General features: G+C 36.4%; 1 protein-coding gene across 6 annotated transcripts in view; it reads left to right on the plus strand.

Moving 5' to 3' along the window:
- Positions 1 to 24,696, plus strand: part of LOC129361512 (LIM and senescent cell antigen-like-containing domain protein 1) — a 30,697-nt gene continuing 6,001 nt past the window's right edge. The window contains exons 1-7 of one of the 6 annotated variants that reach the window (XM_055032401.1): positions 14,596 to 15,066; positions 19,178 to 19,337; positions 20,966 to 21,032; positions 21,143 to 21,263; positions 22,704 to 22,853; positions 23,319 to 23,469; positions 24,535 to 24,627. In XM_055032401.1, the coding sequence (XP_054888376.1) occupies positions 14,855 to 15,066; positions 19,178 to 19,337; positions 20,966 to 21,032; positions 21,143 to 21,263; positions 22,704 to 22,853; positions 23,319 to 23,469; positions 24,535 to 24,627 (954 nt within the window). In that variant the 5' untranslated portion in view covers positions 14,596 to 14,854. Of the gene's footprint in view, positions 198 to 5,424; positions 5,654 to 14,595; positions 15,067 to 19,177; positions 19,338 to 20,965; positions 21,033 to 21,142; positions 21,264 to 22,703; positions 22,854 to 23,318; positions 23,470 to 24,534; positions 24,628 to 24,696 lie in introns of those variants that run through there. The other 5 variants (XM_055032404.1, XM_055032403.1, XM_055032405.1 and 2 more) reach the window with 5 other exon arrangements.

Below are 24,696 nucleotides of genomic sequence, written 5' to 3' on the forward strand. Positions count from 1 at the left end.
TCCTGTGGTTGGTGGAGATAGGCGGGGCCCGTCCTAACTATACGCCATTCTGTGCCAGAGAGAAAAAGCAGCTCTAACTGTACAGTAAATAGGAGAGAGGAGCACATCTGGACGTCCGCTACTGAGGCCGAAACACACACATCTGGTCCGAGAGAGCGAGGAGGAGCGATGCTCGGACTCACGGAGATGACTAACGGGTAAGCTAGCTCCTTAGCTTTTTTTATCTTCACAATTATTTTGCCCCGAAAAAGTTAAGAAGTTAAATTTTTTTCCGCTGGAGGAAAATAAATTGACGTCCAGTAGTAGTTTGTTTATAACAAACCAGCAGTGGATGCGCATCCATGCTAAAATTAAACGCAGGTGTCCGGCAGAAAAATGTTTAATCGCAGAGTTTCAGTGAAGTTCTCATTAATTTATCTTCAATCTGAACTTGACGCTGGCGCCCTCTACCGTTACAACGAGTGAACAGCGACTTTATGCGGGTTAAAAAGCGATCAACATTCAAACCTATTGATCGACAACTAATGAAATTAAAAGCAGCTACAGAAAGGTAGCTGTGGAGATAGGCGGGACCCGTCCTAATTATACCCCATTCAATTTAATTAACAGCAATTAAGTTGCTGTTAATTGCAAACAACAGCAGTTAAACATTAACGTAAAAAGGTGTTGAAGTCTCAAATAAGAGGCATTTATTTTATGTGAAAAAACTAAAACAAACATTTAAATCAGGATGATCACAATATAAAATAAAAGACTTTTAAAATTATGAACATGCAAGCATATTAGATAAATTTTCGTCGATGCTAATTAAATCTGAAAAGTCATATTTGTATGGAGTGCAGCTCAAATTAAATGTGATGGTTTGAACACTAAATGAAATAGAATTTGACATTATTGTAAATGTTTTTTTTAGTATTATTAGAACGAATAATCAAAAAGCAATTCCCTTAAATACCTATACAATTTTAGCTATTTCTGTATATTCTTGAAAACATAAACAAATAATAGTTTGCTTAAACAATCCAAAGGAAGATCAATCTCTGTTTAAGTCTTAAATTGCAACACAAAAAATAAACTTGATGCTTTTCTTTCTTCTTTTAACTGTGACACTGTTTGGTGTTGTGATGCACATCTGGAGGTGATGTGTTGGGAATATCAAGGATATAGTTTTTGACCCTGTAACTTGCAGTATTTCACATCATTTTTATGAAAAAGTGACATTTTTTGTGTCAAGCTGCACCCCCAGATCAAAACAAAGCAGTGAATCTGTTGGTTTTCTTTTAAAAACCATTGCATCCTTCTCCTCCCTGCTGAGGAATGTCCTCTATAAAGCAACTGGACAGTAGTACGTGTTTTCCAAACCACTTCCTGACAGTCCGGTCTCCCGGGACGGCCACTCAACACAGCATTTTTCCTTTTTCTGAATTTCTCTCTGTCAGAATTAGCTGGAGCTGTCACTGAAGGCAAGTCTGTATAAGCCCAGAGTTTGCTGCATTAATCTGATCCAGCACTGTGTTGATACAACACCAGCTTAGGCTGATGTCTGGGCCTCCAGCACAGACTTGTCCTTGTTTGGAAGTTCGGAGTTGGGGGATTTGAGCGCGAGCGCAGACATCAAGTGAATGGTTGCCTTTATCATCTCGAAGAAAAAATAATGTGGCGATTAAGCTTTTACTGCAAAACTCTGCTCACTACTTTTCATAAATTTAGCCAGCATGTCTGCTTTTATGTTACTTTACTGTCATAATTATAAAGAAACAAATGTTTTAAGACTTTAAACAATCTTCAGAAACTACAAAAATAATAATCGCACTATTAGTTTGCATCAGAATCATTGACATCTAACAGAATTGTATCTATTACAAATAAAGATGGATCCATAAATGCTGTAGAACAATCTAGTTTTTCAGCAGGACATTGTCCTAATAGCAAAAACGCCGTAGTATTTTCACCTGAAGGTTAAACATTTTGATATTATTCTAGAAAATAACATGAAATAACCTAGAGATGTTGAAATTGAGTTTCGTGTTCTTGAAAAACCAAATAGATACTTAATCATTTACAGCTTCATCAGCTAAAAGTAAAACATCAACATCAATGTATTTTTATCATTTCTTTTTATGCCATTTCCCTTGGGATTTAAAGCATCTTTTAATTTGAATGAAGTGTGTAAATATTAACTGTGCTTACACTGCACCACCCACAGGGGTCGCCATTTCTCGTTGAATGGACATGCACACATTGACACAGAAAAGATCTGGGGGTGCAGCTTGAATCACAAAAAATGTCACAGAAAGCTTGAATTTCAATAAGATGTTTTCAATCTACCATTTGAATAAAAGGCGAAATTTGGAAACAGATTTATAAAGATAATTAAAATAAAATCCTCATGGCCTGAAGTTAAATCACACCAAATTTCTCCTGTTTTAGGCCAGTTAGAATAACAAAAATATTCATTTGTACTGAATGGCAGAAAACTTATTTTTATTTGTTATTTTTTGTGACTTTCTCAGACCAGTCAGGTGGCAGGTGAGACATTTCAAAACATAAAATTGTGTTATGTTTTACTTTAGCTTTTTACAGGATTAAGTTATATAAAACAGTGTTCATAGTTGTGCTAGAAAAGTTTGAAAACTTACCTTGAAAATCCTTGAATCTCAATTTGAATAAAAGGCTGTATTTGGAAAATGTTATTTACCATTGATGGCAGGTATTTAAAGATATATGTATATTTTAAATCTCCTCACTGTGTGAAGTTAAATTTCACTTGTTTTAGGAAAATGTTATATCATAAAAGTCTTCTTTTGTTTGTTGTGGTCCTGGAAAAGTTTGAAAACTTTTCCAGTTTTACTCTGGAAAAAGTTTACCAACCCTGAATATGAGACATTTTTGTCTGTGTTCTTACTCAGACTCACAGAGCTGTTGGGTCAAATATTACACACACATGCAACGCATACACACTCACACACTCCACTGCAAACAGGAAGTGATGTGGCCATGCAAGGCCCTGATAAATGCAGTGGGAGTGTTAGTGGTGACGGCAAACAGGACTGTAGAAACATCTAAAACATCTTTCTGAAATTCTGACAAATTTTAGGTAAGAAGGGAAATTCACCATTTTCTCTCTTTTTAAAGCAACATTAAATCGCTTTCACACACAGATCAACCTTATAGAACTGTTTAAACATCACTGTTAAAACTTTTTATGCTTTCGGACTCTTGTGGGAACTTCCTCTTAGTGCAACAGCGTGGTTCGCTTTACGCCGGCAGAATGATGGTTGCAAATGGCTGCAGGCGAAGATCAGTCATCCAATTTCAGACTAAAAAAGAATAGAATTTAACTTAATTTGCATACAAAGTTTGCAAAACAGATATATCTGTGGTTCTCGATTAAGTAGGTACAGAAATGTCTCAGTTAATGTAACATTTTGCTATCTTTTTAAGTGCACAATGACCATAGTTGCATTTTTGGGATGTTTTAAGACATAAAATATTGAATTGGATGCAGTGGCTGTAATACCAGAGATGACCAAATGGAGGCAATAAACTAAAGGAAATAGTCAGGGATGTTTATGATGATATCTTTGTTTTTCTCTGTAGAGAACTTAAAACAATCTAATTTTAACATCTCATTTCATACAACATTTACAGATTACAAATGAATTAATTGCCAGTTTTCTTGCATGTTGGAACATGCGATTTGCTCCAGGACGTTAATCTGGCGTTAAAGTCGAACTTTCACGCTGCGTGTCAGCGACATGTGGAATCCTGAGCAGGCCAAGGCAGGCAGGTGAACGGGAATGTGTTTATTGGCTGCATTCCTGTCTGCGCACAGCGAGGTGATGCACAGTGAAGCTCTGACAGCAGCAGTTTACCAACTCTGCCCATCTGAAATGATAGGATCACTTTGAATCTGCACCGTCAGCAGAGATGAACTTCAGGGAAGTAATCGCAGGGATCATGAGGTGATTTCCATCTTCAGGACGGAAAAGTTTTGTATTAAGATTTTAAAATGTTTATACACACAACAATCAGTTTGAATAAAGTAAATAAAATAAACCGCTGCTCCTCTGTTGATGAGACATTCTCAATCACATAAAATTACAATGAGCTTAATGGTTAAATGAAAAGCTAACTATTTGATTAATCATCAGAAATAATCAATTACTAAAATAATAGTAGCAGTCGTGGTTCTCGTATAAATGAACATTCAGCTGTGTGGTCTTTAGAAAAGTGAAAGTATTGTTCTGCGTGTGAGTGAAAGAGGAGTGGCTGTTCTCAAAATGCTGCCATGAATTATTCATCAGTTGACATTTTGGATTTCAGTCGTTTGTTGTTTCTGCTGAGATGTTTTCTCAGCTCACCAGAGGAGCAGAGAGCAAATTTTTACCAACTGGTTAATTTATCTGCTGCTTCTAAATGTTTTTAAACAACATCACCATGGTTGCTCAGAACGCCCCGAGGAAATATGAGAAAGATAATGAGAAGATATGTGTGAGGGCCTTTGAGGGCCACTGTCAATGGAAGAGGTAAAAAAATAAAAAATGTTTAGTTTAATCTCACAAATTTTCTCACAAAGCAAGGGGATTTCTGAATTTGAAACGTCAAACATTTGCTAGCAAAAATTCAGAAATTATTAATCTCAGAAAAAAGATGAATGATATTAATCTCAGAAAATTTATAGAAAAAACTCTGATTTAAATGCTTTTCTGGTAAATTTCTGAAATTTATCTCAGACATTTAAAGTTTCTTAAATGTTGAGATGAATGATAGTACATCAGTTCATCAAATCTCAAAATTTCTCAACCTGAGAAATTTTTCTAAATTTTTGAGAATAATCTAACAATTCCCAGTTTTTGCTAGCAGTGTTTTCCTCCCCTTGAGATTAATCTAAACATTTCAGATTTTTTTTTCTATAAATTCTTTAACTTTTCAAACTCAGATATTTCCTTATTTTTTTTCTATAAATTTCTGAGATTGATCTCAACATGTCTTGAGTTTTTGCGTGCAAATTTTTGGCATTTTGACCTCAGAAATTCCCTCATTTTTCCACAAAACCTCTGAGATTAATTAAAAATGTCAGATTTTTTTTCGAGCAATTTTTTTTAAACTTTTGGATCTCAAAAGTTTCAGTCTTTTTTGGCAGGGATCTACTCCTGTTTGGATGATTCAGCCAACTTCTCGACACTTTTGGAAATTGTCCACTCTGTCTTTTCTCTGCCTTGTTTTTGTTTTTGAGAGAGCATCATAGCAGAGAGAGAAGTAGGCGATGAACCCACACAGCTGAGGCAACAATCCCTTTCTCTGTCTCCTTTCCTGCGACTCCTTCCCCCTCTACCTGCCCCAGGTGGGTGGGAGGAGGAGCCAGAAGTAGCTGATAGGTGTTTGTGGTGCGAGCCCTGGGGGTGTGTTTGACAAAGAGCAAGAGAGCAGCACAAGACTTGACGTTGTCATTTGGATCCAACATTTATATTGGTGGTGTCGCTGTTAGAGCGGACAGGGGGTTTCAGCTGAGGAAGGAAGGGAGGGAGAGGCAGAGCGGCGACGGGGAGATGAAGTCTCTGAGGCTGAAGGAGTTGTCCAACTCAGATTTGTACAGGCGAAGGCAGGAGAGGCCGGACAGCTATGGAGGGCTGGCAAGAGACAGCCTCAGGTGAGTGGAGGCCTTTAGAAACTTTGTTTTCTGTCAACAAGAGGCTCCAGTTAGAAATGCTGCTCTGACCCATCAGCAATGAGTATTTTCTTTGCATCTGTTTAGAAATAAAGGTGGAGAAAATGAAGGTCTTCCAATGTGTACAAACATACAGAAAGGTAATTCATCGTGATCAATCGAGTTTTCAAATAATTGTCAACGAATTGATGAATCGCTAACTTCATTATACAGACTCTAATATTCAGCTAGGTTTATTTCATAGGAACAGACACATAATAACATAGACAAACTGAATAAAACAGTTTGTGTCATGGTTTTTATAGCGTTATCTAATTTGCAGCACTGTCCCTGAACAATATGTCTAAAAACTAATAAGAGCATTTGAGATGAAAAACTTTCACTATGTTCTGCCCATAACTCCTCAAATGTCATAGTTTTAGCTCCACCTGGTTCAAATGCTGTTATATTCTCCTACCTTTTGTTGTTAAGTTACTTATTGGTTAATTGGAAAAATAATCAACAGATTAGCCCTACACTTAAATGATGTTAAGTGAAGCAGATATGGCTTATTTAAATAGTTATTTAGCTATTGAGTCCAAATGAAAAGAAGCTGCAAAACACGCAAGATGGTAACTCTGAACTATGGAAACCAAAGGAGTAGATTGGTGAAAAAAAATCAAGATTTTATAGAAATTAAATCCTCAAAAACAGAAATTTTAATTATTCCATAGCATTGATTTATTGCCTCATTTTACTTGAAACCTTCACCTGTTTCTAAAGCCAACTGAGTCATTAAATCGTCTCTCAACATTATCTTATTCTCAAAAGTAATTGTGTATCATATTTTTATTTTAAGAAATCCACTTAATGTGTCAGAAGAATCCGTCCAGCGTTTTAAACCATAGCGGTCGCTGGCCGTCTGTTTTGCTTTGATTAGGTTGAGCTGATTGAACAATTGAGTTTGTTTATAAATCAGTGAAACATCCTTTAAGATAAGTCCTTATCTGTCCGCTGCGTGTTGACCAGAGCAGATAAGTTGCTACCTGAGTGGAGGGTTTGCTCATTGAACACCGCAGCTGATGGTTGAACTCTCCTGAAAGGAGTTCAGAAGTGTCAGAAGACTTTTGCAATATTTGTTTGCACAATATGATACCTTCAGCCTCTCTCTGATGTTGTGTCCTTGTGAAACCCCCTCTCTTTTGCCACACCTTTCTGTGTGTCAGAGACGGATCCTGAAGAGGCCTGAGGAATGTTGTAATTTCAGGAATGTGGACATAAAGATGGAGCTCCTGCTCCAGGGTGTCCCTGGTTAACCCGCTCACTTCGCTTTCTGGTGGATACGCAGTGATAAGGAAGTTTTATTGTTGTTTGTTCGTTAGTTTTTTTAATAAGTAGGTTCAACATAGTGTACAAAAAGAAGCTAAATGAAAATCAAACATTTAAAAAGTTGGCAAGAATGCTAAATAAAACATTGAATTTTGTACCACAAATACGCTTTCAAAGATCTTTCAAACTTCTTCCTTCAAATTCCATTTAATCTTTACTTGACGGTATTCAGTGGAGCTCGAGAAGGAAAATTATTGAAAAAGAATGACTAATTAGTGCTGCATGATATGGTTGAAAAACTTAATATCTATCTATCAATTTTTGTTTTAAATATCTGAAATACCACATGACAGTTCCTGTTTTATCCACAGTTTGTGCTCACTTTCTTGTTCTCATTTTTTTTCCTTTCACATTGTTTTTATTTTGAAGCAAAATATAGAGATTTCTGCTTTTATTTTTAATTATGTCAGTTTTTGTCCTCCATATTTATGAGGCAGTGTGGCAAAAACGTCCAACTGCTGCTGGCAATTTCAGTTGTTGCTATGTAACAACTGGTTTTTAACCTTATTATGATACTAATAAGGTTGCCTGTAAAATATAATAAAATTTTAAACATTGAAAACTCATCAGTGCTAGGAATGCATCTTCCAAAGCCATGTATGTTGGTGTATCAGGCAGTTTAACCTTTTTCTGGTTTTAGTTAAATCTGTAACAGAAACAAACTAAAGGCCATAAAGTCCGTAAACTATTAAAGATAAAATGAATCTAAAATGAGACGTTGTTATCCTCTGATGCATGAGTTCCCTGGAAATGAAGTAGAAGTGGCCCGCTGATGGTCCGGGTCAAAAGGTCCCTTGAGACCGATTGTGCAGAACAATAGAAATGTTAGTCATGGGTTGTGTTTGCCCAGTCACTGGTTCAGTGTGTGACTCAGTTTTTTACAATAGTGTAGCTGTCCATGCTTGTGTTCGCGCAAACGAACTCGGTGCTCCGCCAAGGGTAGGAAAGTTTTGCCCCAGCAGCTCTCGTGTCTGTGTTGCCATGGCTGCTGTTGACTCTGGGAGAACAGGTGTGTGACCCGGTGTGTTTGATTTGTGGGCCTTCAGCAGAGAAAAACAGACCCGTGACTTGAGTCTGCACACTTCAATATGATGAATGCATGATCAAATCCATTAGGTCGCAAGATAAGCTTAGATGAGAACTGCTTTCTGACGTATTTCAACCGCTTTGTTTCCTATTCTCTCCTTGCATTTTGACAAGAAATTATTTTCTTTACATTTTTTTAAGATTGTTTGAAATTACAGCAGTCTATGTGAGAGTTTCATATCAAATTGCTTTTCTAATGAGCTTCAAAATGCTTAAAACCATGATTATATTGATTTTTATCTTTTTGTTTTTTTAGGTTGCACACTTGATTTCACTAATCCTTAAAATACAGCTGGAGTTTATATACTGTGTTTATTTGAAAAGGCTCAGAAACATGATGGATTGCTATTCTTAAAGAGGAATGGAGACGCATTGAACTTTTTTTAGTAACACCATTTTAAAAATTTTATTTGCATTTTTTTTCTCAACCTTCTCTTAACATTTGAAAATAAAGTTAAAACATAACAATGTGTTATTTATCCATGCTTTGAATCAGAGGCCACACAAGCCTAATAATTAATACCAATAACTAGCCCTGTTATAAAGTCTCCAGTTTGGTGCTTTAGTCTCAACTAGCCCTATTTTTGAAGGACATATTGTTTACAGAGACTTCATAATTCATTTTTATTTATTGTTTATTCATTTGGATATTTAAAATGTCTTCCAGCTCCACTGATAAAAGTTTATTAATCTTTGAGAATGGGTTCTTGCATTATTATGCCATTAACATTTTATTGTTTCAAAATGATCTCAAAACAGTAGCATCATTTATCACAATCACTTCTATTCACTTTTATCATCCAGAAAAATTTCTTATTGGGACAGGCCTACCAATAACAATTAAAAATAACTTAAGTTTTATGTTTAAAGGGTGCAATACTTCTGTTACTACACTGAGTTTCAATACATTCGGTTGTGTCCACTGCCTGCTTCACAATCAATCATTGAAACTGTCATGATCCCTGCGGTCTGCCGGTACTTTGTGCAGCTTTAGTTTTTATTGACTGGATGTCTAAGGAAATTATTGCACAAAATATGTCTCCTAAATCAGAAATGTCTGAAGAAGAAATGGCAGTGTTCCGAAGTAGTAAAAGTTTATTGCGCCAACATTTTTAGTAAAGTGTTCCAGGCCTGAACTTCAGAAATAAAATTAACAAGACAAACATGAAATATCTTCAGCTCATATTTGCTTCAGTAAAGTGAAAAACAGTTTTCTGTGACATTATTATCTGTCTTACGCTGCTTGTTAGTGATAAAGACAATCCCGGTTGATGGTATTCCCTGTCATTCCCAAAATGTGGCATAGATGACCTGACCTTCGACCTGCAGTGACTTGGAGAGAAACCTATCTTGCAGAGGGAACTCCCCAGAGTTGTTTTTGACAGTTGCTGGAGCTTTTTTAAGCCAAAGTTGACAAACGTATCAACACATGTTCTCCATGTGTCTTCGTCTCAGCAGCAATAATAATAAGCATGTTGCTTCTCCAAACCGTTTGAATTCCAAGTCTTTGTTTACAATTCTTCAATTTCTTGCTAAGAAATGTATTTTGGTTTGATGGACTTCACCAACCATATCCATCTGTATGGATATGATTTGGGGGGGGTGTGCTGCAGATCTGACTTTTTTTTTTGTTTTTTATGTATTTATTTATGGTTACTGTCCTTTTTGATGGGCTTTTTATTGCTGTATCGCAGTTTCGCCTCTGCTTCCAAGATGAATTTCTCCTATGGGAGACTAATAAATGATCTTATCTTATATGTTCCTACAGTGAATATGTGTATTACACAGATATCGTCATTCTTCCTTGGAAAAACTTTTTTTTTTAACCTTTGGGGTCCATTTGAGTTTTTAGTCCCTAAGATTTATTTATTTATTTTTTACTGTTTTGTTTTTTCTTGGTGGTGGTGATGTGGACTGGAGGAAGAAACTACCAACACCTTGTGTCTTACTCATGTGGGTATTTATAATTGTTTATTGTTGTTTTCTTTCCAACGGAAATGTGTCTAGTTTTGGTAAAACCACCTCATCATAGTACAAAAAAGTTTTTTATCAAAGACAAGTTAACCCTTTTTGAAATTGCTGTGTTTCCATTAAACAAATTTATTTTAATTATTCCAATTTGCACAACTTTATGGTGAATGGAAACAGTTACTCACTTCAAGAGAAACAAAATGAGCTTCGAGAAACCCCATGCAGGATGTCAAAACAACATGTAATCTATTTTGCGGTTTGCGTGCCTCTTTGGGCCCGGACTTAAAGACTAATATGAATATCTTTGGTTTGTTTCCACTTTCGGCAGAGCGTGCAGCGTTCAGAGGAAGGATGGAAGCACATCAAATGTTAATAATAGCTGCATTTTCTGTGTGGTCTCATCCCTCTTATTTTGCTAAACAGTCATTTAAGTAATAACCAAGTCTACATGGGGAGTCTGGTTTAGGCGAATGCAGAGTCTGCTTTTCAAAATAGTCCTATTTAAAGGAAATTTTCACCCAGTCGTAAACAAGGATGTGAGAAAATCCACTTGAACAATATGGCAGGGTGGACACCCGATAACTGCCTGCTGGATTTTAGGGTGGAGTACGGAGCAGAAATCAAGCTTCCTGTTGAGTACCCACCCTCTGCCCATTATACTCCAGTCAGTCATCACCGCTTCCCAGTAGGAAACCATCTAATGTTTAGTCCAGTGTGTGTCAGCATGGCAACATTTAAATATGTTAGAAACTGATGTTATCTCAATTTCCACAAGAAAAATTTACATTTATTGACACTTCAGGTTTATTAAGCGCAAGTGTTATTGTGCTACTGTTTTATTTTACAGTAACATTCTGTATCATATTGGCTGTAGGAAGCATTAAAAAAGGGTAATACATAAAATTATTGATAGATAATCCAATGAATTACTTGAATTACATTATAGAAATTCATTTATATAATAAGTTTATAATTGATTAATCATTAATTGGAGGATGCGTATTATAAAATATGCAATTTACTGAAAAAATAACAAACTCAAAGCAGTAATTAACCCAAAACTGTACAAAATATACATTTTGCATTTTAGTTTGTAAATTTGTTTGTAAATCTGCTCAACCAAAAGCTCCTCAAGTGTGATAGTTTTAGATAGTTTTACCTGGATCAAATTCTGTAAAATTCTCCTATTAAGCACGTTTTTCTATCCAGTTATTAGTTGGTAAATTGAAAAAAATAGTCAACAGATTAGCCTTACATTTTGATGATGTTAAATGAAACAAAAAATAGCTTAATAAAGTATTTATTAGCTGCAGATGTGCCCTTAGCTCTGTTATATTAAGCAAATAAGATGTTTACTTTTGTTTATTTTTTAAGAAATCTGCAAAATATATCTTTTTTATTTTATTTTATCCAATTACTTGATTAATCACTAGAAAAAAATGATTGAATGATTAATTACTAAAATGATGAACTGCAGCACTAATACTGTTTATTACTAAATCAATGTCAAACTATTTTAAGGGATATTAAATCAAATCAATATCAAATCAAACTGTGACCAAAAGGAATTTTTTAATAAAGCAACCAGTATTTTTTTTAAAATACAACACAAAACTTTGGTGATTTGAAATAAAAAACTAAACAAACAAATGTTGAGTATATGTAAGTTGTTTTTTTTAATTGTCTTTTGTCTGAATAAAGACTAATATCAGATGTCTTCTGCCATCTTGTGTTGCTGTGTCAGCATCAACAAAAATGACTTAAAAGGATAAATAATGTGATAAAGAGGAAACTGAATATTATTAGAACATTACAGATAATCCTGAGCATCCTCTTCATCAAACTGCTGTACAACAGCAGTCTTTAGTCAGAGGCTTCTTCAGATTTGTTGTAATACAGACAGCTATAGGAGCTACAACTCTTTGAAGGAACTTGGATAATATGAGTTAAAACATTTAATTATCTTTCAGGGGAAAAGTATTACTGACATAAGTTAGAAGAAATTGTCTGAAATTGTAAATATTTGATAATTCAGCATTTTAGCTGAAAAAATAGTTTGTTGACCCGTGTCAATAGAGACAGCCGGCCCTCTATGTATACAATCTGACATATTTACACAAAACAGCAGCTGCCATCACGTAGTTTGGAGTTGAGGCTCCAATGAACATCTATTTGTAGAATGGAGTCATGAAGACAGGCAGAGATATGTCTCAGCTGGACATACACACACACACACACACACACACACACACTGGGCTTGGACATCATGACATAAACTCCAGCTTTCGTAAACTCTAAATCCTTCGTTCTGCTGTAACAACTTGTCAGCTGCTTCTTCTCCGTTTGAGTGTTGAGCTTGTTTGTTTTGCTGGAGAGTATTTCCGGATCTGGCCTGGAGTTGTTTTAATGTTTTGCAAAGTGGTCGTTAATTTGTGAAGAAAGTTGAGCACGACCACATCAAGAGCTGTCTGTCTACCCAGATTTTAGGGTTTACTGGAATGCCGATGCTTAGTGCGTTGTGGGATTTTGAAGGATTAGAATATTTTATAATTGATCCAAATAGTTTCCCTGTTGGGTTTTAGACTTGTACTCAAGCAGAACCGGCTCTGACTCTGGAAATAAACAGCTCATAACTAAGCACATTAAGCACAGGGTTAAGTTGTTATTAGAAAGGTGACCGTGAAGTTGAAGTTTACAATTAAAACTGAGCTAAATAGGTGCTACTCAGTGAGGGCATTGCAGCCAAATAGGTCACATGTTGAACTGTTTCGAACATCCTGCTGCTTGTGCAACAGCAATTTGTATGAACAATGAGAAAACAACCATATAAGGTTCAAATTTCCTTGGTTAAACTTGTGTAACAAATACAATTTACATTGTATTTATGCTGCCTCTTTTATATTATTAGAAAGAGGCATTGTATGGGGGGGAATTTTTTTCTGCCATAATCCAAGAGCACACATTTTCAGTCTGAAAACCGGATTTCATGTCTGTCTTCTCAAAACGCGTAATTCTTGTCTCAAAACTTCTGCTCTCTTTCAAAAGTTCACTGTGGTTTCTCAAACCTTCGATAGTGGCCACATCGGCACACCCAGTACAACACTGTAATTCTATTGGCTGAGTGGTTGCCAGCCGACAGTGCTCTATTGTTCCAAGTGAGCAGAGAATGATTCTCAAGCAAGCAGAGAGATTTTCAAGCTTGGATTTGTGAGGAGAACTTGAGGAGAACTTGAAAATACACTGACCTTTTTAGGAACTTCTGACGTGCTGCTGGGAATCTTATGACTTCACTGTAGCTAGCTTTGAGTATTCTTCATTCAACACCGACTTCCACACTGAAGAGTGTTCTTGCCACATGGTGCATTTAAACTGGATTTAGGATCAATGTCGACTGGTCTCTTGTCAACGTAAAAATCTACTATTTGATCACCATTTATTTATTTATTTTTGAAAGTAATAGTAACACTTTATTTGAAGGGATGTGCATAAGACTGACTTAACACCTGTCACAAACACGAGAGTCTTTATGAATGTTTATTGAAACAGTTGAGCAAACGGTTGAAAAATGAATATTGTCAACATGAAGTGTCATTCGATAAATAATTACACTTTTAGGTAATTTTATTTATATACCATATTTTCAGCAGCAAGGCAATTCAAAGTGCTTTACATCAATTAGAAGGGGAAAAAATACAACAAAACCAAAGAAAGACAAGAAGGTAAAGGTACATGTTGGTTCTCTATGTTTAATAAGAATAAAACTCAGTAGTCTGTTATTTATAAACTAGTTTTACTGGGGTTTCTCTGGATTCGTGTTCTGATAAAACTAAATTTTGTTCTATTTGTTCTGGGTTGAGTGCTAGAGTTGTTCAATATAAAGCTAAATGTTAGTTCTCCATGTTTGATTCTTGTTCTGGGTCGTTAAGTAGACGTTACTTTCTAAGTTTGTTCTAGATTTGTAAACTAACAGGAGTTTCTCTATGTCTAGTTAAAATACTATAAGTATAAAGCTAAATGTTGGTCTAAAGTAATAAGTACTCCACAGTTTATAAGCTAAATGTTGACTGTTTTAATCAACTTTAATGCATTCATAGTGACTCATTAATATTGATGACAGGTCTTATGTTTATGCCAGTGTCATGTCAGTCCTTCATAAGTGTTACCAAAGTTTTTTAAAGTTTTCCATCTAAATCAGAATGGTGAGCTTGATTGACGTTATCCGGCTCGCAAACATTTTCTGCAGTTTTGTTTTGCTCAGTGATGTCAACCAGATGATGAAACAGTCGTTGTGATTAGTTTGGCCTGTTGCTCTTTAGAGTCTCACTTGTTTACCTCAAGCTGCAGGTGCTAAACACCAAAGCTTGAATCAGTTGAGGAAACAGTTGAAAAATGAAACCAGGACACGTGTTTGTGTGCATCATTGTGACAGTGACCTCTGTCTGCACAGGCGTCAGTCAGGGTGGGCTCTTTATTTCAGTATCCTGCCCAAGAATAGCCACCGAGTAACAGGAGGGGAGGCTGATAGTGTGTGTGTGAATAAGAGAGCCACAGGGGGAATGAGAGAACGAGGGAGTGTTGAGTCCATCAGTGACGGAGTCGGTGTGTTTGAGACAAGGAGAGAGAGAGGGAGAGATTTCCCAGCACAGTTTGATCGGCACCTCGGTTCTCCCTCCCGCTGTGTGAGTTACGGCTCCAACACTTCCAACGATCACAGAGGATTTTACCCTGAGCACAAGCAGTTGACTCAATCTGCCAGAGATGAGCGTGGAAATGAACGGGCGCGCCGTGCCACCTTCCATACCTGAGGATGGCGAAGCCCCGGACCATATCCGCCACGGAGAGATGAACGGCTATCACCAGAGGCTTCAGGCTGGGGATGGGGGTGAGGCTGAGCTCCCAGTGTCCAAGACTCAGAGGCGGAAGAGTGACGTCAAAGTCTATAAAGAGTTCTGTGACTTTTATGCTCGCTTGTAAGTACTGGTTGAAAATTGGCACAGAAATTCCACAAATCTGGTGGTGAAAGTTTTATTTTAAACCACAAATGTGGATCAATATGAAAAGTAGTAAAACTTTCTTCTTGCTGATGAAAAAAGTCAATTGGTATTACATCAAATCCAGCATTTTTATATATTTATAAGTTAAAGAATGTTGAGGTCGTATTTGCCGTCACCTTATTAGCTGAAGTCTGATCTGACTGCAGGGTTACAGAATGTGAGGAATTCCTCCATGGAGCTGAAGCGGACAGTCTGATTAGCTCAAGCTGCTGTTTGTGCAGAGATATCTGTGAACGCTACAGGAGGGATCGCACAGGGAGGGCTATTTTCGTGCCAAGCAGCCGGGGAGTTGTTACACAAAATGGCATATGCCAGCTGGCATTCAAAATATGTGTGCTTGAGAGACAGCAGAGCTAAATATACGTACTGTATTTCTAAGCTGTCTGAGTTTATCACCTGATGCAGGAAAGCATGGGCATTAGGTCACCTGCAGGATTTGGATCAAAGCTTTTTGAGGAGATCATTTAAAAAAATGAGTGAGGTAACGACCAACAGGAACTTAATTACTATTATTAGTTAGAAAATTGGTGATATTACCAATTTTACTAGTACAAATAGTAACATTTTTACCTGGCTGCAGTAAAAAAAAAACTACCATTACAAAGATGACTGAACTTAAAATAAGTTGTTATAAAGTGTTCAATGTTTTGACAATTAAAGTTACTGCAACTTGACTGAGTCACAGCACCAAGACAACTAGCATATTTCTTTACAGTGTGCCGTTTATCTCTTATGAAACAGATTATAAAGTAGTCCAAATCAGTTGCCCACATTATTACATCACATTAAAAACAATAAGTACAGTTGTTAAAGTTAATGCTATGTATATTGTTGACAGTAGCAATAAGGAAGTTTGCTGTGATTAAAATGATTGTTTTCCTGCCTCTATATTCTCATAAAATGTTCTTTTCTCAGTATCCCGTCCATTTTTTAGAGTGCATCACTCCCTCCTGCAGCGAAACATAATATTCCCCTACTAATACTTCAAGAGTCTGAGTCACAATAAACCCAGGGCCTCATTAGAAAAACAAACTACTGTGTTTTTAACACAGTAGTTCGTTGAATCTTGTTCAATGACAATAAATGCTATTCTATTCTATTCTATTCTATTCTATTCTATATATATTTCTCACAAACTACTACAAAATGCATGGGATTGTAGAATTGGGTCAATTTGTGATGTAATGAGGGTAGCTCAAATTGCAAACAACCAATTATTTGCAGTTTTGGAAGAAGTTACATTGAGTGATCAAGTGATTATATATAGTAATTGTGGGCAGTTGTAGAATTTTTTAAGAGTGGTATTTATGCTCTTTTTGGTTATGTTTGTTCTGACATCCTGAACAGTCATAGTCATCTAAAAAGATGGAAAAGAAATTACTTTTTGCACGTTTAGCAACGTCACAACATGACCTGAAATAAAAATGTATAATTTGCTGAGGCAGGCATGCTACTAAAAGGTTAGTTGCACTAACCTGAAAACACTAATCATAAGTGTTAGGGTTAGTAATAGCACTAACCCTGAAGAACTACACCACATTTAGTGGGAGCTAATGCTAAAGCGCTAACTTCAGTTCAAATTATATCTGCCTTTAGAATTTATTTGGAAAAATACATTTTGATGAAGTGATTGTGCGCTAACAGTTAGCGCTGTTTTTAGCCCATAACTTACGATTTCTAACTGCTGAAGGCATTTGGTTTAAACATTCTTTAGACCCCTGGAAATGCGTTTCAGCTGATATGTGAATCTGGAGGAGCAAATGTTCACCCATACTGTCTTCACAAAGCAGAAAAGCAGTAATTACAATTGGACAATGTGCTGACTTTACTGCAACTCAAAAGTTCAAAGCGTAAAGAATGACATACTGATGCCATATGGGAATTCAGGCTGAACAAGTTTTTGCTTCAAGAAGGTGCTTCTCTCATGTTTTTTCTTGCTGCTTCATCTCTTTTTTTTATTCCTCCTGTTGATACAGCATATTGTTTATACAAATACATGAACCAAAAAAGAAAACACATGGATACATTACAAAGCAAAGCTCTAAGCAGGCTTTTTACTTCCTGTTACCTTGTAAACTCTTTCCAGGTGCCAGTCTTTAGAGCTGTGAGAACATAACTCTTTGCTTTCTTTCTCTACCTCATGTATGAATTTAATTTAGACTCATGAAAGCAGCTTTTGAGCAGATCCCAACAAAAACAAAGCCAAGAGATTGGATTAAATTTAATTAGAAAAGGCCTTTCTTTCCCAAGCTATATAAATGTGTTCAGTTTGGCCATGGGTGCTGTTAAAGGCAGATATGAGGGTGGAAATGCCTGAGGGATGTATCACTTCCTCACACAAATCCTTCGGACAGGGCAGGGCTGTCAGTGTGTTTGATATCAGTCCAAACGGGCCAGAAGAAAAATGTGTATGTGATAATCCCGTTGCAGACTGGACACATCTTGCCTCAATGTGGTATTTTTACAGAGCATGCCAGCTAAAAAACCTTTTAATACAAGGTGTATGATACAATAAATACTTCATAAAGCTGCCGTTGTTTTCATATTGACGTTTAGAGCATAACCCAAAGATGAGAACAAATGAATTGTGCTTTTGAACTTCTTTGAGATAAAGTCAGCATAACTAAGTAAAAATTGCCAGATGGTTTCACTTTGTCATGATACTCCGTGGTCTTGTGTGTTTATGTGTGTTGCCTTCACACTCTGTGCTATTTTGACCTTTTGGAAAGCAGGAAAGCCAGGATTGTCTCTCCAATTTCCCTTTCTCTGCGTTTTTCATATTATTATCTCTCCCTGCTTCATATTTCTACCTACATTGCGCTTGTCGGGTATTAAACTGCAGAGGAGGGACATCTATCTGGATTTTATATTCTTATTACAAGCATTCAAGTATTTAGATTTAATGTCGCCATTATCAAAGGTCATCTCTTGTTTTGTAATGAAAGTTCTTATAAGGAAAGATGTTTTATAGCCCTTTGTGCTCATGATTGACATTGCAATTGCAAAATTTCCTAATATTATGCAGCTTTAATCAAAACATCTACTTGGGCAACCATATTAGCATTAAAGAGCTAGAGAAAGCACAATGTCAGTGCAAATAAATTATATTGCACAATTTCTGTTGTTGATGCAAAGATAATTAGAAACTGTTCTGATGTTATGATCAGATGTTTTTAAAAAGTTTTTATTGCCTGATGGACTCCAAAATCAGAACTCTGAACAGTTCTGATTTTACACAGTGGTAAAGTGGCAATAAGGTTGACATTAAATGTGATACCATCCAAAAGAAGAAGATGAGCATGGCGAAAGCAGTGCTAGGCTAAAGTTTTCAAAAACAGTTGCAGCTTCAGTTTTTTTATATTTACATTCTATACAATTTCCTCTGTCTTTAACTCAGCACACATTTTCATATTTTTGAGTTCATACTTGTTGGGCTTGTTTCTTGTGTGTCAGAGTTTGAGATTTTTATTTCTAAATGTCAGAAAGTATTACACCCATCCCTGTTGATATATTACCGAACATATTTTACAGTGATACAAATATTTTATCTGATCAACGTTAATCCTCCACATGTTGTTTCTTCCCTGCAATGTAATCTTAAATCCAATTTAAAAGCCAGTGTTTGTCCTCATACCTCAGATTTGATTAGCAGCAGCTTCTTGCTGTGCCAGGAGGACAACATGCAGGTTTTACTCCTCGCTGAGCCTCCCACCCGGATGAATCAGAACCAAAATAAACCTGGAAACTCTTACATCACATGTTCCCTCTCTGCTGTCTCTCTCAGTTTAATCTTCCAGCTGTTATCATGCTGTGGAAAATGTGGCAACAACCTTTTAAACATTGTTTTGTGTGTTCTGGCGTGACCCAAGTTATTGTCCTATCCAAACTTTGTTTACACCTGGGTTAAATCAACTTACACCAAACCTATAAACCGGGATAAATCATTCATTTTTATTTCAAATATGCCCTTTTTGCATGATTTCAGTGCATTTTGTCCTGATTTTTATTTTGTCCTGATTTTCTTCAGCAACATGGCCAACGCCCTGGCCAACGCCATGTGTGAACGGTGCAAGAGCCGCTTCGCGCCAGCGGAAAAGATAGTGAACAGCAACGGAGAGCTTTACCATGAGCAGTGCTTCGTCTGCGCGCAGTGTTTCCAGCAGTTCCCAGAGGGACTCTTCTATGAGGTAACTTTAAGTTCCCTGATAAATTAATAAAAACATGCATGAGGCAATAACTCTTAGATGTGAGCTCTCCCTGACGCTAAATCAGCAGATGCTGTGTAGCACACTTCCTATCTGCTCTGCATATGTTTTAATAGAGCTGTAAAATTAAATAGATTTATGTTTTTGCTTTCTTTTTTTTTTGTCACAAATCATCCAACAAATTTTAATATCAAACAAAAGTAAATACAAAAAGCAGTTTTTAAATAATTTCATTTAAAAGTGACCTATTATTCATCCTTGAATATGTTACAATAGGTCTACTGGGTAAACAAAACATGTTACTTTTTACACTCGTTTAGACAACGTTTACACTCGCATTTGAAAATGTCTGCAGCAGATGTTCAATGATAGAACTGTACATATTTGAAAAGCAGAAGTGGGGCCTCCTGGACAACCAAGAAGAATGCAGCAAGTGATTTCTGGATGGTAAAATCAGCTATCAGACACTTTGCTTTTTCCAGCAGCCGTTGTAGAGCAAAATCAGCCGCCCAAATGTTCTTGGGTTGCTCGGTAACAGGCTAGGCTTCGCTCGGGTTACTTGGTAACGGGAAGTGTCTGCTGATTTGTGATGTTACATTCTAAACGTTTTTGAGACGTTTCTCATTTTCCAGACACAAAAAAACATTACCTTATTGTCAATTATCAAATGTGTGTTTATTAAGCACTTTGGTTGTTTTTAGAAGCAGTAGAAACCCAAAAGGATGTGTAAAAATAAGCTAAATGTAAATTTCACATGATTGACAATTTGCTAATCAAAACTTTCTTTTTATTAAAACAACTTATTTCTAGTAATTTGACAACTTTCTCTGGTATTATTGTTACTTTACTGTCATAATATTGTTGCTTTACTCTTGTAATTTTAAAACAATTATGATAACATGTGCAGTTAGTATAAAACAGCATGTAGAAAACTCTTTGGCACACAAATGTTCTGCAGCAAATGTAAACCAATGCTTAGTTTTCACCTGATAGGCTGAGAAGTAAACCAAGGTGATCACAACCTTTGAACAGTATTGAATTATTAAAAGCTGCTTTTCCAGTGAACTATTTCTGCACAGATGTTGAAACAAGGCCAGATTTTTCTCACATTCCCCGAACAACACAAGGCCTCTAATGTGAACCACACAATCTGATCAATAATCAATAAACATCAAACAGGAGATCAGTTTTTCCTTCCCTTACTGCTCATGTTGCTGTAAGTACACAGAGATAAAAGGACATCCAGGAAACGTCCACAGCCGCAGTTAATCTAATGACAAAGATCAAACTAATAATTTCCTTCTTTGTGTTCAGATGTTCTGCGGTGAAATTATTCACTTTTCTCTGTAATTATCCCCACTATTTATATTTTATATCACTGTTTTGTGATTAAATATAGCTTAAACCTCATGTATATTCAACATTATCAATATCCATATCTGACTATGAGCAAACATCAGTAACTTTTAACATGTTAGAATGCATATATATGTATATAAATATGTTAAAAATATTTAATGTAACTTTTTTAAAAATACACTTCAACACTTTATGCTGGAGTTAAAGTGAGAAACTTTTGAATTACATCAGTAATATATTTCTTTTGACAGTTTGAAGGCAGGAAGTACTGCGAACATGACTTCCAGATGCTGTTCGCTCCTTGTTGCCATCAGTGTGGTGAGCATAAACCTTTCTTCTTGTTTAGAACCAAATGAGAACGGACCTGGATTTTAAGAGCCAAATCGCTTCATTGCTGTTGTTTCTGTAAACGTCTGTTCTCCTCTCAGGTGAGTTCATCATTGGCCGTGTGATCAAGGCGATGAACAACAGCTGGCACCCCGAGTGTTTCTGCTGTGACCTTTGCCAGGACGTTCTTGCAGATGTTGGATTTGTTAAAAACGCCGGACGGTCAGTCATTAACTCTCATATTTAATGTATATTTAATGTATATTTATTAAGCTTGGTGGGTGCGAAGGGAATGTGCTGATGAAAATACCTTATAACACAATTTAACTTTGTATTTTTAAAAAATCTGAAAAGCTATAATTCTTTTTACTGTTCCTAAAATAAAATGAATTATTGATATTTACATTTTGATTCATATGGAGAGCCAGAGATTAAATAAATCAGTCCTGTACTCAGTTCAGCGAGTAATTGATTTAATCAAATTATTAGAGCTATTATTTTAATTGACATAAAGTTGGCGTTCATGTGACGTCACAGGTCCATGACCTTTGTCTTGGTTGGCAGTTGCTTTGGAGTTGATATGACAACAGTAAACTAGCCACAAACGTAGAGCTAGCTTTCGCCTCGTTCCTAACTTATACAAATAATATAAGTACATAACAACTATTACGCGAACATGATTTGTGAGTACTCCACCTCTGTGTGATACTAAGATAAATATCAGTGATATTTACGGTAGTACTTGCTGCCGAACTAGCAAAATTAGCTTAGCTAATGTAGCTCTTAGCTACTAGCTAACACCTACTTGAAGCCTACGTGTATGTTACTATTTTATACACATTCTGCCTGTCGCCAGAACCTTGTTGTTCACACGAAGACTTCGTAAGTCCTTTACAAATCCATTTATATGCGTTCACGAACTCCAGGCTGCGAAACTCATCCGTGGTCAGAAAAGCTATAACGAAGTAGTTAACTGGCTCGGCAGCTTGTTTACATCCTCTGATATAATTTTCCTTCTCTGTCTCAAACGGGTCAATCCCGACAGCAGCTATTTTGTGTATCTTTCTCTTGCACATTGGTCTAAAGTGTCCATATATTTTCTTTTTGTTGGTCTCGAAGCCATGCTGTGCGTTGCGCATGCGTGTGGGAACTATGTTTAGTTTGTTTTAAAAAGTGCAATCTGTGCTGGAAGATTAGCGCTTATTATATAAACACCCATTAAATGTTTTGGTAGTTTTTAATTATAAGTGCTTATTGCGTTGAATATCATACTGTTTATACCTTCAGGATGCTCAACTCTTTATAAACAGAAACTTTGTTTTAAGCTTATCTTAGATGTGTTTAAGATGTGACTAGTCTGTGCTCCTAAGAATAGTCCAATTAATCCTAAATGTCCTCCCCTGCATTAATATAATGACTTTAATGTGGTATTAACTTTTACTGGCTAGTACCTGTATAAAACATTGGTGTAAGAAGTTGTTACTTTATTACTGGTTTGCATCCAGTATTGACTATTCTGCTTGAAATAGCACCTGACTTTCATCTGATATCACTCTGTAAGTCAAATAACCTTTGGAAATTAAAGTTTTCAACATTATTGATCCCTTAAGAGACATAGTTTCTAATGAAAATCGCCCCTCTATTTTTCTTCTGTCTCTGTAGGCATCTGTGTCGCCCCTGTCACAACAAGGAGAAAGCCCGCGGTCTGGGAAAATATGTCTGTCAGAAGTGTCACGCCATCATTGAGGAGCAGCCGCTGCTTTTCAAGAACGACCCCTATCACCCGGATCACTTCAACTGCAACAACTGCGGGTAAATACAGTCAGTCACAAGCAAAAATAAGTGAGAGGACTGCATAATGCAAAAGACAATTAATGTGGATTTCATTGAAAATTCTCATGCATGAAGGCAAATGTCAAAGTTTTAGCATTTAAATACAAATTTTAAAGGATATTAACCAAGATTTTAGGGTTAGTGTCAAAAATATTTGCTTCGTTTTTCTAAAAATATATTTTGAAGAAAATCTCAATTGATTGACCAGAACCGCTATACTGCCATCTAGTGGAAAGGTTAGGCAACTGTCTTTGTAGGCATAAATAATGTTCACCCAAGTACCAGAAAATACTTGGGTGAACTTCTTTGAACATAAATGTGACTATTCCTTACAATTTATGTCAATTTGTTTTTCTTTTTTACGTAATAGAAATTGCATTACTATGTCAGTTCAGCTGAGGTTTAATGCCATTAAAGCTCCTGAATTGATTGAAATCTCTGCAGTAAGGAGCTGACAGCGGATGCCAGGGAGCTGAAAGGCGAGCTCTACTGTCTGCCCTGCCATGACAAGATGGGCGTCCCAATCTGCGGGGCCTGTAGGAGACCCATCGAGGGCCGCGTGGTCAACGCCATGGGCAAGCAGTGGCATGTCGAGGTGCGATTTAAAAAAAATTATTCCATCTAAAAATTCAACAGGTAGCAAATAGGGATGCAAATTATCGATTAATGAGTTAATCTAAAGATGACTGGTCTTATCAGTCGACTTACGATTAATTGATGAGCATCAATTTTATCTTGTATGAAAAGAGTTTATCATCTTTGTATAACCTCAGGGGCTTTATTTTTTAATAATATACCGAGTTTGAAGAGGAACATATTAAATTTTAACATTATTTTTAACTTAGACCTATTTATAAAATACAACAAAACACTCATCTTTAAAGTTACTGAAAGGAAAAATAAGATTAAAATGCTGCCTTGGGTCATAAAATATGAATAGATGTTCATAGAAATGTACAATTTGTGGTTGCTCTTGAAGGAAAGGTAAAACTTCACTCCATTAATGAAATTTCTGAAAAGTTAAAACACTTTCTACTGTAAAAGCTGTGGAAATGTCCACCTTTTTTCTAGAAAGTATGTGGACTTAATCTAAAAGTTTTTGTTGGAATTTATTCGTCTTTCTTTTGTTTCTATCTACCCTGGCCCTAATGTGCCATCTTTGCTCCGCCATGCAGCTCGGCAGGATGCGTTTCATTAAAACGAAACTTAGAGCTTGTCACGCGTTTACATTTCAAAACAAAACTGGAAAAGTTGCATTTTGCATCCCAAACCAGACAGTTCTTCTTTCCTGTTCTGGAATAGCTGCCATCTTTAATTCCATATGGTTAAAATAATTACGTTTAAGATTTAAGAATGACCACTGGCGCCCTCTGTTGGGCAACACTAAAAGAAGGTCTGAGCGAATGCTTTTAGTTAATCAACTGGAAGTAATTTTAATCTAAAAAAACCATTGATCAACAATTAATTATAAGTTGATTAATTGTTTTGCATCCCTTAGAGTAACACAGAAGTTGGAGAATCATTCACATTGTACTACACAGTCAATACTTATAAACAGATTTATGTCTGTAAGGGTCTGTCATGAAAAATGAATCAACTTAATTCTTTTTCCTTGTTTTTCACATTCACAGTCAGTTTCTCTGTTTTCCTCAATGTTTAGCATCATGTGTGTACTGTGTGTGAGCGCCCGTTTCAGGGCCACCCGTTTTACGAACGAGGCGGCCGTGCCTATTGTGAGAGACACTTTGACATGGTGAGGGAGGCGCTGTGCACCTGTTTGAGTGTTGACTGCTGCCCGTCTCCCTGCCTGACTGAAATTAAC

This window comes from Poeciliopsis prolifica, unplaced genomic scaffold, assembly GCF_027474105.1.
Source record: "Poeciliopsis prolifica strain line A6 unplaced genomic scaffold, Auburn_PproV2 SCAFFOLD007, whole genome shotgun sequence".
Taxonomy (NCBI): Eukaryota; Metazoa; Chordata; class Actinopteri; order Cyprinodontiformes; family Poeciliidae; genus Poeciliopsis; species Poeciliopsis prolifica.